The 16,122-nt window shown below is 39.9% G+C and overlaps 1 protein-coding gene across 1 annotated transcript in view; it reads left to right on the top strand.

The window, feature by feature from the left end:
• The window catches only part of LOC116551970 (aldehyde oxidase), an 86,111-nt gene that overhangs the window by 41,916 nt on the left and 28,073 nt on the right, over positions 1 to 16,122 (top strand). The window contains exons 20-25 of the mRNA XM_032278723.1: positions 589 to 685; positions 7,415 to 7,539; positions 9,507 to 9,640; positions 10,665 to 10,752; positions 13,793 to 13,879; positions 15,348 to 15,539. Coding sequence (XP_032134614.1) covers positions 589 to 685; positions 7,415 to 7,539; positions 9,507 to 9,640; positions 10,665 to 10,752; positions 13,793 to 13,879; positions 15,348 to 15,539 — 723 coding nt within the window. The remainder of the gene's footprint in view (positions 1 to 588; positions 686 to 7,414; positions 7,540 to 9,506; positions 9,641 to 10,664; positions 10,753 to 13,792; positions 13,880 to 15,347; positions 15,540 to 16,122) is intronic.

The raw sequence follows: 16,122 nt of genomic DNA, 5'->3' as shown, positions 1-16,122 counted from the left end.
TGATCCCAATCACTAGAGTGTCTTCAACTAGCATTTATTAAATGCTTACTATATGCCACATAAGCTCTTCACATGTCTTATTTCATTTTATCTTCACCAACCACAATCCTATTGGAGCTATACACACACCTGTTACTTTCATTTTATAGACGGCGATAAGAGAGGTGAAGTGATAGGTTCACAGTCAAAGCTGGTAAATGGGGAAAATGTGCATGATGCGGTCTAGGTCTAGAGCGCAGGCTCTGAAGCTCTGTGCTGTATGGCCTTGGCTGCATGAAATGGATTGTGGGGTGAAGAGAATAATCTGCCTGGAAAATACTAGTTTCATTCTGAGATCACTTAGGTGCCAGTTTTGTTCTGTGCATATTATTTCTTTTGACTCAGTGGACACATCTACATTTCCTCATGGGGGAGTTTCTCTGCAGTTGGATTCTTAGCTTGGCTCACCAGGGTCATGGTGAAAATGCATGGGACCACAAGGTGAAGGGAGGAACTGTCCCTGCTCAGAGGATGCACAGTGGGGCGTGGCTGCCACCCTAGGGCAGCATCTCTTACCCAGGACACCTCACTCTTCTGTTCTCTTTATAGGAAGCTATACAACACAACTCCTTCTTCAAACCAGAAAGGAAGCTGGAATATGGAAATGTTGATGAAGCATTAAAAGTGGTTGATCACATTCTTGAAGGTAAAAAAGTAAGGAAAGGGTAAGTGACCCTGGAAGCCTTCTAAGCATGTCCAGTTTAATCCTTCCTTTGTCTTCTGGAAATCATATGGCAGCCTAGGCAGTGTTGCTCCTCAGAAACAGCCATTCACAATGTGTTTCCCTGTCTCTGGGGTAGGCGAAGAGCCAATGGGGAGGCAAAACAGAGGCAAGACCCTCCCCTGTGCCCTGACCCCTCTTCCCTCATCAAGGCTCTGGCTGTTAGAGATGTCGTTTCCTTTCCTGCTCACAACCACCCTGCAGAGGGTACTATTATCTCAATCTTATAGGCTGGAAAATGGAGGCTCAGAGTAACTATGGAGTGTAACCAAGGTCACACAACAGCTACTAAATGACAAAGTTGGCCATTGAATTGATAGGTTTTATTAGGATTTCCAAAACCCAAGTCTCTTCTTCATCCTTTCTCTCTCTGATTCTCTCTTCCTTTCTTCCTTCTCTGCTTTCTCTTCCCTTCCTCTTGCCTTCCTTTTCTCCTTTCTCTTTCTTCCAAAATTCTTTTCTGTATGTGTGTATGTAATTAAAATTAAATTTGCTCCTTAGAAAATTGTTAATTATAACTTTCCAGTATAATTCTTAAACGTTTTGCTTTGAAATATTTTAATATTTCAAACAATTTTAATTTTAAAACTTACATAAAAGTTGCAGAAACATTAAAGAAACTCCCAAATATCCTTCACTCAGATTACCCAATTTTATACACACATACACACACTTCTTCGGAGCCACTTGAGAGTAAATTGTAAATATGATGTATATCTCTTTATCCCTAAATAGTCAGTGTTTGTTTCCTAAAAACAGGATATTGTCTTATATAAACATAGTTATCAAAATCAGAATATTAGCAACACATATACTGTTAATCTACACAGCTTATTCAAATTTTGCCAGTTGTCTCAATAATGTCTTTTATGGCAGTGAGCTGAGATCATGCCACTGCACTCCAGCTTGGGTGACAAAGGAGACTCCATCTCAAAAAAAAAAAACAAAAAACAAACAAAAAAAAACCCCCACACAACTCCCATCTTCTTAATTTTTCTCTCCAACCTCTATCACAAGAATAGGAAGACTCCTAAGACACATGTCATCCTGAGTGCACAACCAGAGCTGTGTAATATGTCATCAGTCAGCCCAGCTTCTTAAGTTCCAAACCCATCATGTCTCAACTCCATAGGTGTGTTAAACTTGAAGCATGTTCAGGGGCTGACCCAGGAAATGTCACCTGCAAGCTGGAGGAAAGACACCTGGGACTGTCACCTACCAGTTTTCCTTGGCATTGTTTCTTATTAGCTGTGTGACCTAGCAGGGCACTTCTCAGGGCTCAGTCTCCCTGTTTTAATATTATATGGATAAAGTTAAAACAATTTCAAAGGTGAATTACAAAGATTATAAGAGATAATCAAGTGTTCTTGGCAAATAGTAACCAATCAATAACTGTGTGCAGTGATTATTAGATTTAGATGATTTTGTTGTTGTTCTCCCGTAAAGGTTGTCTATTAGTGAGATACATTGGCAGGTGTTCATTTATCAAACCCGGTGTTTCCAAGATTTTCTCCTTATAGGAATCACTGGGGATGTTTATGAGGCCTAGAGATTCCAGTGCCCTTTTTTAGAATTATAGAGGATCCAAAGCAGCCCAGGAATCTGTCTTAACAAAATTTCCAGGTAATTCTTAGGGCTAGTAACATGTGAAAAACACTGGAAGGGTGAGTTTGATATACGGTAATGAAGAGAAAAAGCAGGTACATTTCTATCATAGGAGTTCATGGCATGAGCATGTTGGAAATATCAATATTTAGGGGGATTCCTTCTCTCGTGTTTGTTGCTTGACATAATGAGTATTTGTGCAAGAATTCCGTTATTGTATTTTTCCTTGATATCTACTTTAATTATCTAATTCAATTAGGTGATTGGTTTATTCTGTCACTTACTTGAATTTTTGTTGCTGCCACATACCCTATTGATAAGTATAAAAATAATACAGGAATATTTAAAAGGACATTTATACATTACTTTTCAGTATAAATACCAGGTGCAGTGGCTCATGTCTATAATCTCAGCACTTTGGAAGGCCAAGGCAGGACATTTGAGGCCAGGAGTTTGAGACCAGTCTGGTCAATGTAGGAAGACTCCTTCTATTTAAAAAAAAAAAAAAAAGAAAGAAAGAAAGAAAAAGAAAGGAAGGAAGCTGGGTGCTGTGGCTCACACCTGTAATCCCAGCACTTTGTGAGGCCAAGGCAGGTGGATTGTTTGAGGTCAGGAGTTTGAGACCAGCCTGGGCAACATGGCAAAACCCAGTCTCTAATAAAAATACAAAAATTAGCTGGGTGTGCTGGCAAGCACCTGTAATCCCAGCTACTTGGGAGGCTGAGGCACCAGAATGGCTTAAACCTGGGAGGCGGAGATTGCAGTGAGATGAGATCACACCATTGCACTCCAGCCTGGGTGACAGAGTGAGACTGTGAAAGAAAGAAAGGAAGGAAGGGAAGGGAAGGGAAGGGAAAAGGATGGAAGGGAAAGGGAAGGGAAGGGAAGGGAAAGGGAAGGGAAGAAAAGAAGAAAGAAAAAAAGAAAAGAAAAAGAAGGAAAGAAAAGAAAAAAAAGGAAAGTAAAGAGAAGGGAAGGCAAAAGAAAATCAGTTTTCATCCTCTTGACTCACTAGTTTGAGTCTAGTTTTTCTTTTGTCTGCTATTGTCATTTGGATTATGAGTTTCTGATTACTTATTTCATTTAGAAGTAAATGGAAGTAATTATCATAACAACACTTCATCTGTCTCCTAAGAAAATAGGTACTCCACACTCCGGCCTGTAGGAGTGGGGGTAGGGGGAGAGAGAGCATCAGGAAAAATAGTTAATAGATGCTGTGTTTAATACTTAAGTGATAGGTTCATCTATGCAGCAAACCACCATGGCACACAGTTACCTATGAAACAAACCTGCACCCCAGAACTTAAAAGTTGAAGGGAAAAAAAAGAAGGAAATAGGTGTTCCAAGAAAAAAAAATGTTTAAAAGATAAAATATGTGGAGCATTACAGCAGGTCTTAGAATGTGTTCTTGGAGGGGGTGACATTATTGTTTGTTCTTATCTGCTGGAAGATATATTTCAGTTCTATCTAATCCTGGTGTCATAGCACTGGAGGATGCTAAAGATTACCATTTTCAAATGAGCCAGCTGAGGCTAGAGAGGCTACCTGATTGACCAGGATCAAATCTAAGAGTTTTCCCAACTCCAAAGTTAGTATTCTTTTCTCTACATTATCCTGCTTCTCATTTATCTCATTAAAATTCTGTTAGCGGGGATGTGCTTTATACTGGAGAGCACAGAGGATAATCTGTATTACAGGATTTGCAAGAGACACAGGCAGCCCGGAAGCTGAGGTTATTTTCCCTAAACCTGTCCTTTTGGTCATGGCACAGATAGACACCTTCACATTGTAGTAGATTTGGGGCTTTAAGGACCTCTTATTAAAATGCAAATTTGCCTAGAGGAATCACTCCTAAACCCATAGTGGGATAACATTTTATCTCAGAGATTAGTTGATTAAATTGGTTTCCAACCTGGAGAGTTGAAAGCAGCACCCTAAGGTGAAGAGGAGGCACTATGGGTGGGGATTGTCGGGGTGCAATGTAACAGGTTTCTAAAACTTTGCCTACTGTACAGATTTAAACAGAATTTAAATTAGCTCTGTCTAATTTTTTTTTTAGGTCTGTATATTTTAAATAACATGACTACTTAACAAAATAAATTCTGAGTGGATAGGCAGAATCAATAATACTGCAAGCTTGAATTTGAGCCTAGTGACAATGACATGGGTCTTCAGACTTTGAAAAAGCTTAAATTGAAGTTAAGGTCTGAGCTTGTGATATTTTAATGTTTATATTTTATAAGTGAAGCAGAATCTCTTCATTTTTCTGTGCTATTTTTTGAGCTCAGATTTTGGATAACATAGGAAGTCCAGATTTCAATATAAAACATCCCATTGGGAATCTCCCTCAAACAATTTGCAAATCACTATTACTGAGCAAATTTTTAAATTTAAGAATACTGCCTTCCACTAACATGATGGCCAGTAATAATTATATTGTTTGTTCCCTCTGCTTTTTATTCTTTTCCCCACCTTCCTGCGAGTTGCCTGAATATTTGTTTAGAATTTCATTTTGATTAATCTATAGCATTTATCAGTATACCTCCTTGTACAGATTTTTTTTAGTGGTAGCTCTAGTTTACACACACACACACACACACACACACACACACACACACGTATAAAATAAAATTTATATGCATAAAGTATAAAATATCACAGCCTGGTATCAACATTTTACAAGTTCAAGTCACGTGAAGAAACTACTTCCCTTTACATCCTTCTCCTCTTTATAATATAATTGATTCTATTTAACTATTTCTTCTGCATACATTAAGAATCACATGAAACAATGTTATAATTCTGCTTCAGATGCAATTAAGGAAACCCAAGAGGAGAAAGAAAGTCTATTGTATTTACTGGTATTTTTATTCTTTCTGTTGTTTTCTCTTCCTTCCCGATGTTTCAAGATTTCTTTATTTTAAAAAAAATTTACTTTCTGTCTGTTTCAAAAACTTCCCTTAGCCATTATTTTAGGGTAAGTATGTTTAAAACAAACTCTCTTAGTTTTCCTTCATCAGAAAATGTCTTGATTTCTCTTTCATTGTTGAAAGATATTTTTGCTGGATACAGATCTCTGAGTCAACAGGCATTTTCACAGTAGAAAAATTTTTACCACTTCTTCTGGCCTCCACAATTCCTGAAGAGAAATCTGCTGTCTTTGAAAGTGCTTTTTTTTTTTTTTTCTGAGATGGGGTCTCACTCTGTCACCCAGGCTAGAGTGCAGTGGCATGATATCAGCTCACTGCAACCTCCACCTTCCAGGTTCAAACCATTCTCCTGTCTCAGCCTCCCAAGTAGTTGGGATTACAGGTGCCCACCACCACGCCTGGCTGACTTTTGTATTTTTAATAGAGACAGAGTTTCACTATGATTTTTTCCTATAGATAAAGTAGTGTTTCTTTCTCATAGCTTTCAAGATGGTGTCTTTGTCTTTAGCTTTCTAAAGGTTGACTATGATGTGTCTTGGCATGTGTATTTCTTCAAATTTATTCTATTTGGGATCACTCAGCTTCTTGAATTTGTAGATTTGTGTCTTTTGCCAATTTGGGGACATTTTTAGCCATTGTTTTTCAAATACTTGATCTCAGTGGCACAAATGTTAGATCTTTTGTTATAGCCACATAAGTTCCTGAGGCTCTGTTTATTTTTTTTCCAGTCTATTTTTTTCAACTTTTCAGATTGGCCAATTTCTATTGTTCTATATTCTTGTATATTAATCATTTCCTCTCTTCTCCCTATTCTGTTGCTGAGCCCATCCCTTGAGCTTTTAAAATTTTGTTCATATGTCTTAATTCTAAAATTTCTATTTATTTTTTCTTTTATACTTTCTATTTCTTTGCTAAGCCTTCAAATTTTTCATTTGTTTCAAGTGTTTGTGTAATTGCTTATTAAAGCATTTTTATTACAGCTGCTTTGAAATCCTTGTTAGATAATTCCAACATTTATATCATCTCAGTGTTGGTATCTGTTGATTGTCTTTTCTCATTGAAGTTGGGATTTTCTTGGTTCCTTGTATGAATGATATTTGATTGTATCCTGGATATTTTAGATATTTTGTTGAGACTTTGGATCTTATTTAAATATTCTATTTTGCCAGAATATTCTGTTTTACTAGACTACTTCAACCTTTTGCTGATGGGGAAGAAAGGGGTGATGCCTTGTTACTGCTAGGTAGGTGTTGTAAGTCCAGGTTCCCCATGTGGCGTCTGCTGACACCACTCCAACAGAGAGGCTGGGATACCTCACTGCAGCCTGTCAAGGGTGGAACTATAGATTTTCCACTCCACCTTTACAGTAGGGGTGGGGCTGCAGTTATTTTCCATGGTGTTTGCCTGGAGTAGAGTGCTTATTGTCTAAAAGTTTTTTGTCTTTCTAGTCTTCCCCTTTTCTGGTCCTTTGGCTAGGGCGAGTGGGCTTTTCTTGAGGCTTTTTTTTTTTGTCTTTGCCTGTTGTTATTTTTAAATTGCTGGCTTCTATGGAACTAAGTCTGGGATATCTGAAGCAAACAGCAACAACAACAACAAAACCCACTGAACTCACTGCTGTGTCTTTCCTTTGGTCCTGAAGTCCTTACCTGGTCTGCCCTCTTTCCACTTTTCAGAGTCTTCTTCTATTTGTTTTATAAATAGTGTTCAGGGTTATCTGTACTTAACAAGTGGGACAGGGAGCAGTACATCTACTCCCACTTGCCCTAGAACTGTAAGCCTCCACGTTCTAACGTTCCTACTCCTCTGCTAACAGCGCTGGCTCCTTATGATCTACTAAATCAAGACCCCTCTGCTTTTGGCTCCAGAAAGTCATACACCTTTCTCTAGGACTCTGTGACCTAGGTATTAGCAGACACAAAAGATTCTCCTACAGAACTTTATTTCAAATCTGTAAGTAGACTGAAAGCTAAACATTGCTGTTTGTTACACTTCACTGTGCAGCCTGTTGCCCCAGCAGAAGCACTGTCAGTGGAATTTCTATACAATGGGATAACAGCTCTGGGACACTACCTGTTTTTTCTAAATACCTCCTTGACTTTCATGTATTTTCCTGTAACAGGTGAAATACATATGGGAGGTCAAGAACATTTTTATATGGAAACCCAAAGCATGCTTGTGGTTCCCAAAGGAGAGGATCAAGAAATGGATGTCTACGTGTCCACCCAGTTTCCCAAATATATACAGGTAACATGGGCCTTTATGAAGATGACATGGCTAAATGATTTCTGGCCAGTGAAATATATCAAAAGCAATTAGAGATTAAAGTGTATTTGGGTGGTTGAGGTGGAAGGATCACTTGAACCCAGGAGCTCAAGGCTTCAATGAGCTATGATCACACCACTGCATTCCAGCCTGGAAGACAGCGTGAGACCCTGTCTCTAAAACAAAACAAAACAAAACAAAACAAAAAATGTCATTTCTTCAGGAACTGAAGAAGTATTGAATACTAATAGCCATATTGATTTGGGTATTAATAGCCATAGTTCAATGCTTTTAAAACAGTGTTATTAAAGTAGAGGCCTTTTGTTTGTGGATTATAGCTTTAAAATCAGTTACGGAATCAGCAGCTCTCTTTTGCTCAGCTCTTGGCACAACTGTTAAGAACACAAAAGAAGAAAGAGGAAGATCTGCTCTCCAAAGCCTATGGTGCCTAACTCACATGAAACAGTTAGGAAACATTATTGAAAAGGATGCAACCAGGTGCTAAATCAGTGAAAGCAAAATTTACATGAGTGGAGAAATTAGGAAAAAGGAGACTTTGCCAAGGGCTAGAATCATCCAGGAAGTCCCACAGAGAAGTCTTAAGTTTGGATTCAAAGTGAGAGTGAGGTTTGTCTAGATGGTAGGACACAAGAGGTCCCTTCCAGGCAATTCCGCAGCAAGATCAAATGACATCTATTCATTTACTCATTTCTTCTGCAAACATTTGTATCCCAGGCAGTGTGCATGGAAAGAAGGAGGAATAGCACAATGACTACCAAAGCTGGAATGGAGGATGCCTTTAGGAAGGCTAGGTTTAGGCATCAGGGTGAGAGTTAGGGAAATGAAGCAGAGAGGTCTTGATTCTAAGGAGCCAGTGCTGTTAGCAGAGGGGTAGGAATGTGAGACTGTGGAGAATGAGGCCTTGTAAAAGGTGGGATCCTAAGGAGGTTCAGGGGAACTCCATTCCAGGCCTGCTTTGCTCTTTACTCTGCATGGGTTGTTGGGTCCATCACCTTATCCATCTCAGGCTTCCTATCTGTAAGAATCATTGTTAAGACTAAATGACCCCTAATCACTAAAATGGCAGAAAAGAGTGAGATCTGCATCTAGGAAAGACCAACTGGTCAACTTTAAACTTCAGCAGCAATCCAAGCAAGAATTGAGAAGCGATTTTTTTATTTTTCCTGAGGCAGAGTCTCACTCAGTCACACAGGCTCGAGTAGAGTGGTACAATATCAGCTCACTGCAACCTCTACCTCCCAGGTTCAAGTGATTCTGCTGCCTCAGCCTCCTGAGTAGCTGGGATTACAGGCATATACCACCACACCTGGCTAATTTTTGTATTTTTAGTAGAGATGGGGTTTTGCCATGTTGGCCAGGCTGGTCTTGAACTCCTGACCTCAGGTGATCCACCTGCCTTGGCCTCCCAAAGTGCTGGGATTACAGTTGTGAGCCACCATACTGGCCTGAGAAGTGCTTAATTTCCAGTAGAGATAATAGAATGCAGGGAAAAGACCCATGCTGAGCGAGGCTTAGAAGACTGCAAAATCCCAAGGCTACAGGAAATGTATATCTAGGGATTAATGTGAATAGGATAATTTAGGTGTAATTCATGGGGAAAATACAAAAAAGTATGAGCACAAAAATATCTCACTGGTAATGAAAAGACTACTAATTAGTTTTGGCAATGTCATTATAACCAAGTACTTTGGAGATCAGTTGGGGCTGTGTGCCAGGGTTATTGGACATTATCCCATTATTTAGCATAACCACACGGTGTGGGTATCATGTACAACATTAAAGAATCAAAACATCTAGTGACTGTCACACTCCCATTTCAGAGGACAGTTTTTTTTGTGTGTGTTAAGGTCATGGGTATGACAATGACACTCATATTTAAGTTCTTGCTGAAGATGGATCAGATTAATCAGAACTATTATTGTTCACAGGACATAGTTGCCTCAACCTTGAAGCTCCCAGCTAACAAGGTCATGTGTCATGTAAGGCGTGTTGGTGGAGCGTTTGGAGGGAAGGTGTTCAAGACTGGAACCATTGCAGCCGTCACTGCTTTTGCTGCAAACAAGTAAGTGGAGAAAATATGCTAAAAATAAAATGAAGTCACGCTGAAAGTTCTCACTGTCAGAATCAATGAGGAAGAAACTGGGCCAAGATTATTTAATATCACATATACTATACAAACACACAAGCTGCCAGCTTATTACATTTACTCGTCTTATATTGTCCTATAGAAACCAAAATAAAAATCAATTACTGAAAATAATAAAAGCCACAGAAAAAATATTATGATACCCAGAAAGTAGACAGAAACAGGTCCTGAACGGGTGGGAGTTACTTGTCCTCTGCACCTGCTGGACTGAACTATATATGTTGAGGTCATATATATGACTTTTGAACCATGTACCTATATATACACATACACATATGCATATACACACATATACATATACATTTGTGTATGTGTGTACATGCATGTGTATGTATATATGTATATGTATGTGTATATGTATATTGACTTGAGACTTTGCTTTTGTTATACTTATATTCATTTATATTGTCATTTTCCTTTGAGGATCTCAAAACATTCTAATGGAACATTTTCTCTGGAGCAGGCACACCCAGAAGGCTTAATTTGTTTGCTGAGTAGTATGAGTCAATTTCTCCATCCCAGGAAGCAAAAAGACCTTGATTCCAGATCTCTCTATCAGGGAGCACTTGGTAGTTAGGCAGCACCTGCATTCTTCCATTTGTGGCCAATCTAAAATAAGACTGTGGGATCATTTTCCTCTAATAAATGTTGTTATTACAATGGGAAATGTCCCAAAGCAATGCCCTGGAGCCCCTAGCACCCAAGAGCCTCTGTCCCACAAGTTGCAAGTGCCTGGTGTTGTTTCCTGACCTAACAGGAGGAAAGGCCACTGCGTATTTCTGAGATCAGCAGAGACTAGTCATGGGAAGTAGTTGTGTTGTTCTGTGATGCGTGTGAGCTCCACTCAGCTACACTCAGGCTCTTGCTAGGAGTTATATAAACCCCAGATAATGCCTACTAGGTAAGAGAGTTTACCTCGCTTGCTTTTTTTCTGTTTTAGACATGGTCGTGCAGTTCGCTGTGTTCTGGAACGAGGAGAAGACATGTTAATAACTGGAGGCCGCCATCCTTACCTTGGAAAGTACAAAGTAAGTATAAGAAGGCATGGAAGAAAGATTTACCTTGTAGATATAACATCCTATCAGTGCACAGGGCAGCCTTTGGCTGCTCTCTAATGGGAAGTAACAATGAGCAAATCAACAAACAGAGCATCTATTTAACTTTCCATTCATTGTGCTTTTGATTACCAGCTGGTTCAATGAGGCTTTTCCGCTTTGCTCAAAAATGTCATTTTCAGAAATAAAACACTTAGTGCCAGCTGGCATTGGCTGTACAGAGTGAACAACTAGAAAACGTGAGTGTGTACGTCCATTAAAGTAGATTTGATTGCCACACTTATTCCCACATATAAAATAAGTAAAAGTAGAATAATTCCCATAACTGTAGTGTTATGTGAAATTGCAATTATTTGCAAATGGTTTCCTCATTCTTCAATATATCAAGGATATTTTTGTAAAATGGGGTTCCAGAAATTCATAGAAAAAAGTTGTAGTAGAAAATCGTGGTTCTTTTGCTTTATTATTATTTTTATTATTGTTATCAGAGTCTCCCTTTGTCACCAGGCTGGAGTGCAGTGGCACAGTCTTGTCTCATTGCAACCTCCGCCTCCTAGGTTCAAGTGATTCTCAGACTCCCAAGTAGCTGAGACTACAGGTACACAACACCACGCCCAGTTAATTTTTGTATTTTTAGTAGAGACGGGATTTCACCAGTTGACCAGGATGGTCTCGATCTCCTGACCTTGTAATCCACCCACCTCGGCCTCCCAAAGTGCTGGGATTACAGGTGTGAGCCATTGCACCTGGCCAATTCTTTTGCTTTGTAAGAAAAATTTTACTTGTCAGAGTGGGCTAACTGTTCTCACTAAGAACTAAAAGCTCTTAAACTTTCATTATGTCATTTCTTGCCCAAGTAACAGCTCAATATAATTATTGAGGGGACAAAAGGGGAGTATTCTGCTTTATAAAATCATTCCGGGACTGGAGCTGTTTTCATTTATTGGTGCCACTATGCCCTTGAACTGCATCATCCAATATAGTGGTCACTAGGAGCACATGGCTATTTAAATTTAAATTAACCAAATCAAATACAATTAAAAATTTAGTTCTGTAGTTGTATTAGCTATATTTTTCAAGTGCTCAGTAACCACATGTGGTTAATGTCTACGATACTGGACAGCGCAGACACAGAACATTGTCATCATCACAGAAAGTTTTATCAGATATCACTGCCCACAAATTCTGAGTCTCCCAGGGGATCTTCTGCTGAGGGCAGCAGACAGGGAAGACAGAGAGAGCATGGAGTGTCACGTGGTAGGTGTTTAGGTTTTAGGCACTGGACCTGTAAGTTGTGGACCTCACTTGTATCCAGATGTCATTGGCAAGACCTCTCTCACCTAATTGTAAGGGAGGCTGGGAAATGTCATCTTCCTGTGTGCCCAGGATGAAAGACAATGGGATTTGTTAAATGCATAGCATTGTCTCTATCACAAAACTGCATAACTAAATATTTTTTTAGGAGATAATGACTGTTTCCATTTCGAATCACACTCACTCTAAACTGTATTTTGAATTTGATTTAGTTCAAAAAGATTTGTTAGAGTAAACTTTATCCTGAAGGAGCTTTTAAATAAGACATATGTGAAGTCATTATAAAAACATAACAATCTCAGGTTAAAAGATGGAGAGATGAATATGAGTTGGAGTATATACAGCCATCTTCTTAGGGAAGGTAAAACATAGGCCTTCAAGAATGGAGGCTGGGTGCAGTGGCTCACACCTGTAATCCTAGCATTTTGGGAGGCCGAAGGAAGTGGATTACCTGAGGAGCTTGAGACCAGCCTGGGCAACACAAGGAAACCCCATCTCTACTGAAAATACAAAAAATTAGCAGCATGCACCTGTAATTCCAGCTACTTGGGAGACTGAGGCAGGAGAATCCCTTGAACCCAGGAGGCAGAAGTTGCAGTGAGCTGAGATCGCGCCACTGCCCTCCAGCCTGGGTGACAAAGGAAGACTCTGTCTCAAAAAAAAAAAAAAGAATGGATAGACAGAAAGAAGGTATGCCAGGTGTGGGAATAGTAAGAGCAAAACTACAGAGGTATAATGAACATGGCATGTTTGGTAGAGGCAGGAGTAAGGAGTAAGGGGAGAGGGGGAATTAGAACACAGAGCCCTTTCTGGAGGGTAGGGAAAAATAGGATTGATAGGTTTAGGTGATGCCTGAGAGGGGCCTAGAGTCCCAGAATGTGGAGTAAACTTGATCTTATAAGAAAGAGTGAGACAGAGTGGATCCTTGAATGGCTCAGTGTTATATTAAACACTGTGCTTTGGGGAGGGTAACGGGATAGTCTTGGGAGGAGAGAGGATGGAGGCTGGTGAACCAGCGGCAGGTAGCTGATGCATTCAGACGTGAAGCAGTTGGGGTCTGAGATATGATAGTAAGTTGTAGAAGAGATGGGTCCAAGAGGCATTATATTGTAAAATAAAACAGGAGTAGTGAAAATATTGGAAAATGCAATGAAGACTAAAACTGCAAACATGACTTGGAAGGTTTTGGAAGAAAGAGACGAGTTGGAAGGAGGAACGATCTGGAAGAACAATGAAGAGCTTGTTTGTGTAAGTGCTGGGGGAAGGAGTGACAACTGGACCTTGAAGCAGAAATGTCCTTCACCACCATGGGACTTTGTAGAGAGGACTGGATTATAGTGACAAAAGCCATTGTCATAATGTGACTAAAACTATGATAAAATAATGTTTTCTGATGGAGAGTAGTGTGAGGATAGGTGATATTAATACTATTTATGATAGTAATATTAATTATATTTAGAGTACTTGTTTTGTTTTAGGCACTTGCCTATAATTTTCTATGTCTTACCTTATTTACTTCCATTTCACAGATAGTCTGAGTGGTTACATAGCTTGCCTAAGATCACAAAGCTAGTTATATAGCCAAGAAACCACTGCCAAATCCGATGTCAGGAAGCTTTTCCCCTGCATGGAAGGTTTGCAAATGACAAACTTTAGAGAGACTTGGCCCCTGTTCCCTGATGTCGGTTCTCTTCCCCAGGCTGGATTCATGAATGATGGCAGAATCTTGGCCCTGGACATGGAACATTATAGCAATGCAGGCGCCTCCCTGGATGAATCATTACTTGTAAGTGTTTTTTGTTTTTTTTTTTTCGTAAGTGTTTTAAGGAGCAAGTTAACATTCCTGAAAGAGTGTTACATAAAATGATTTAAATCAGGAAATGTCCAATAGTTAAGTAATACTTAATTATAAAGGCATAATGACCATCATTGCAGGGATACCATGTGTTACTTCCTGGTGCCCATAGTGTGAGCCCAGAGATGTTGGCTGAGTTGTATCTGTGTGGTACCCCCAGGCTTCTCATACTTAGAGCTCTTTTCCCAGATGCACACATGAGACCAGGAGGCTTTCTCAACTTTGGCCCTACTGATATTTTGGAGTGTGTAGCTCTTTATGGTGGGAACTGTCCTGCTCATTGTATCATATTTAGCCTCTACTTTGTAGGTGTCAGTGGCATTACCACCCTCTAGTCTTCTTATTTTTTATTTTTATTTTTTGAGACACAGAGACCCACTCTATTGCCCAGGCTGTAGTGCAGTGGCTCAAATGATCCTCCCATCTCAGCCTCCCAGATAACTGGGACTGCAGGTACATGCCACCATGCCTGGCTAATTTATTATTATTATTTTGTAGAGATGGGGTCTCACTATGTTGCCAGAGATGATCTCAAACTATTAGGCTCAAGCAGTCCTCCCACCTTGGCATCCCAAAGTGCTGGGATTACAGGTGTGAGCCACCATGTCCAGCCCAACCCCAAACAAAAATGCCTCAACCAGACCGGGCATGGTGGCTCACACTTATAATCCTAGCACTTTGGGAGGCCGAGACAGGTGGATCACTTTCAGGTCAGGAGTTCGAGACCAGTCTGACCAACATGGTGAAATCATGTTTCTACTATAAATACAAAATTAGCCGTTCATGGTGGCACACACCTGTAATCCCAGCTACTTGGGAGGCTGAGGCCGGAGAATAACTTGAACCTGGGAGGCGAAGGTTGCAGTGAGCTGAGATTGTGTCATTGCACTCCAGCCCAGACAAAAGCGAAACTCCATTTCAATTAAAAAAAAATGTCTCAACCAAAATATTAACAATGAAAAGTGTCTTCAGACATTGCCAGATGTCCCCAGGAGCAGGGAAAAGATTGCTCCTTATTGAGAACCATACATTAGACCCAATGCCGAACATTTTTTCTGTTTTCTCTGTCTTCCAGGATATTGTAGTCATTACGTTCTATAAACTCAGTGCTCAGGGCCTGTGAACATATCAAAGGCTTTTGTAAATGTTTGAAATCTTTAAAAAAATGCATTAACTACAAAATATGAAAATAAAAAATAATGCTCCCGAAGGAAAACTTATTCAAATACTTAAAAATTATTTTACAGCAAAAATGTGTTTAATTGGGGCATGGGAATATTTTAGCATGTTTGGTGGGATGTAAAGTGGGCTGCCATTTCCAGCCTAGTTTTGATCTGAGGTTGTAGGATGGTAAAACAGGTTCAGAAGGTCTTACTGCTTCAACTCTGGGTTTCTCTAGGTGATAGAAATGGGAATTCTGAAAATGGACAATGCTTACAAGTTTCCCAACCTGCGCTGCCAGGCTTGGGCATGCAGAACCAACCTTCCATCCAACACGGCTTTTCGTGGGTTTGGATTTCCTCAGGCAGGGCTGATCACTGAATCTTGTATCACGGAAGTTGCAGCCAAATGTGGACTATCCCCCGAGAAGGTAATACTAAATTAGCTTCACAGACAAAACATGTGGAATGTCAGAGGTGGGAGGGCTTTTGGGAGCCAATCAGGTTGAGGAATTTGAGACCCAGAGGGGTAAATGATTTGTGCCACGTCGCCCAGCTAACTGGTTAATGCAGAGTCCAGACTCCAAAGTTCAGCAATCTTTGCCTTATGCAGACGCCTGCTCCAAAACCCTGAAGCAGAGGATACTGAGGAATAAGCATTGCATTCTCCCCTGGCTAGTGAGAGGCTTCCGTTGGCTGGGGCCATAACTGCTACCAACAATTCCATCAAGGCCCTCATTCCCTGCTTCCCAAACATCTCAGCCAGCTGTCATAAAGTCGGTCATTTCAGTGCCTAAAATGTTCTCCTTTTGGTGCTTTTTTTTTTCTTTTGGTAACATTAATAGGCTGGCTTTTATTTTTATTTATTTATTTCCATAAGTTATTCAGGTACAGGTGGTATTTGGTTATATGAGTAGGTTCTTTAGTAGTGATTTGTGAGATTTTGGTGCACCCATCACCCAAGCAGTATACACTGTACCATATTTGTAGTCTTTTATCCCTCACTCCCCTCCC

The sequence above is a fragment of the Sapajus apella genome, unplaced genomic scaffold (genome assembly GCF_009761245.1).
Source record: "Sapajus apella isolate SASKATOON/1434 unplaced genomic scaffold, GSC_monkey_1.0 scaffold10, whole genome shotgun sequence".
Taxonomy (NCBI): Eukaryota; Metazoa; Chordata; class Mammalia; order Primates; family Cebidae; genus Sapajus; species Sapajus apella.
This window is presented reverse-complemented; position numbering and strand designations above follow the sequence as displayed.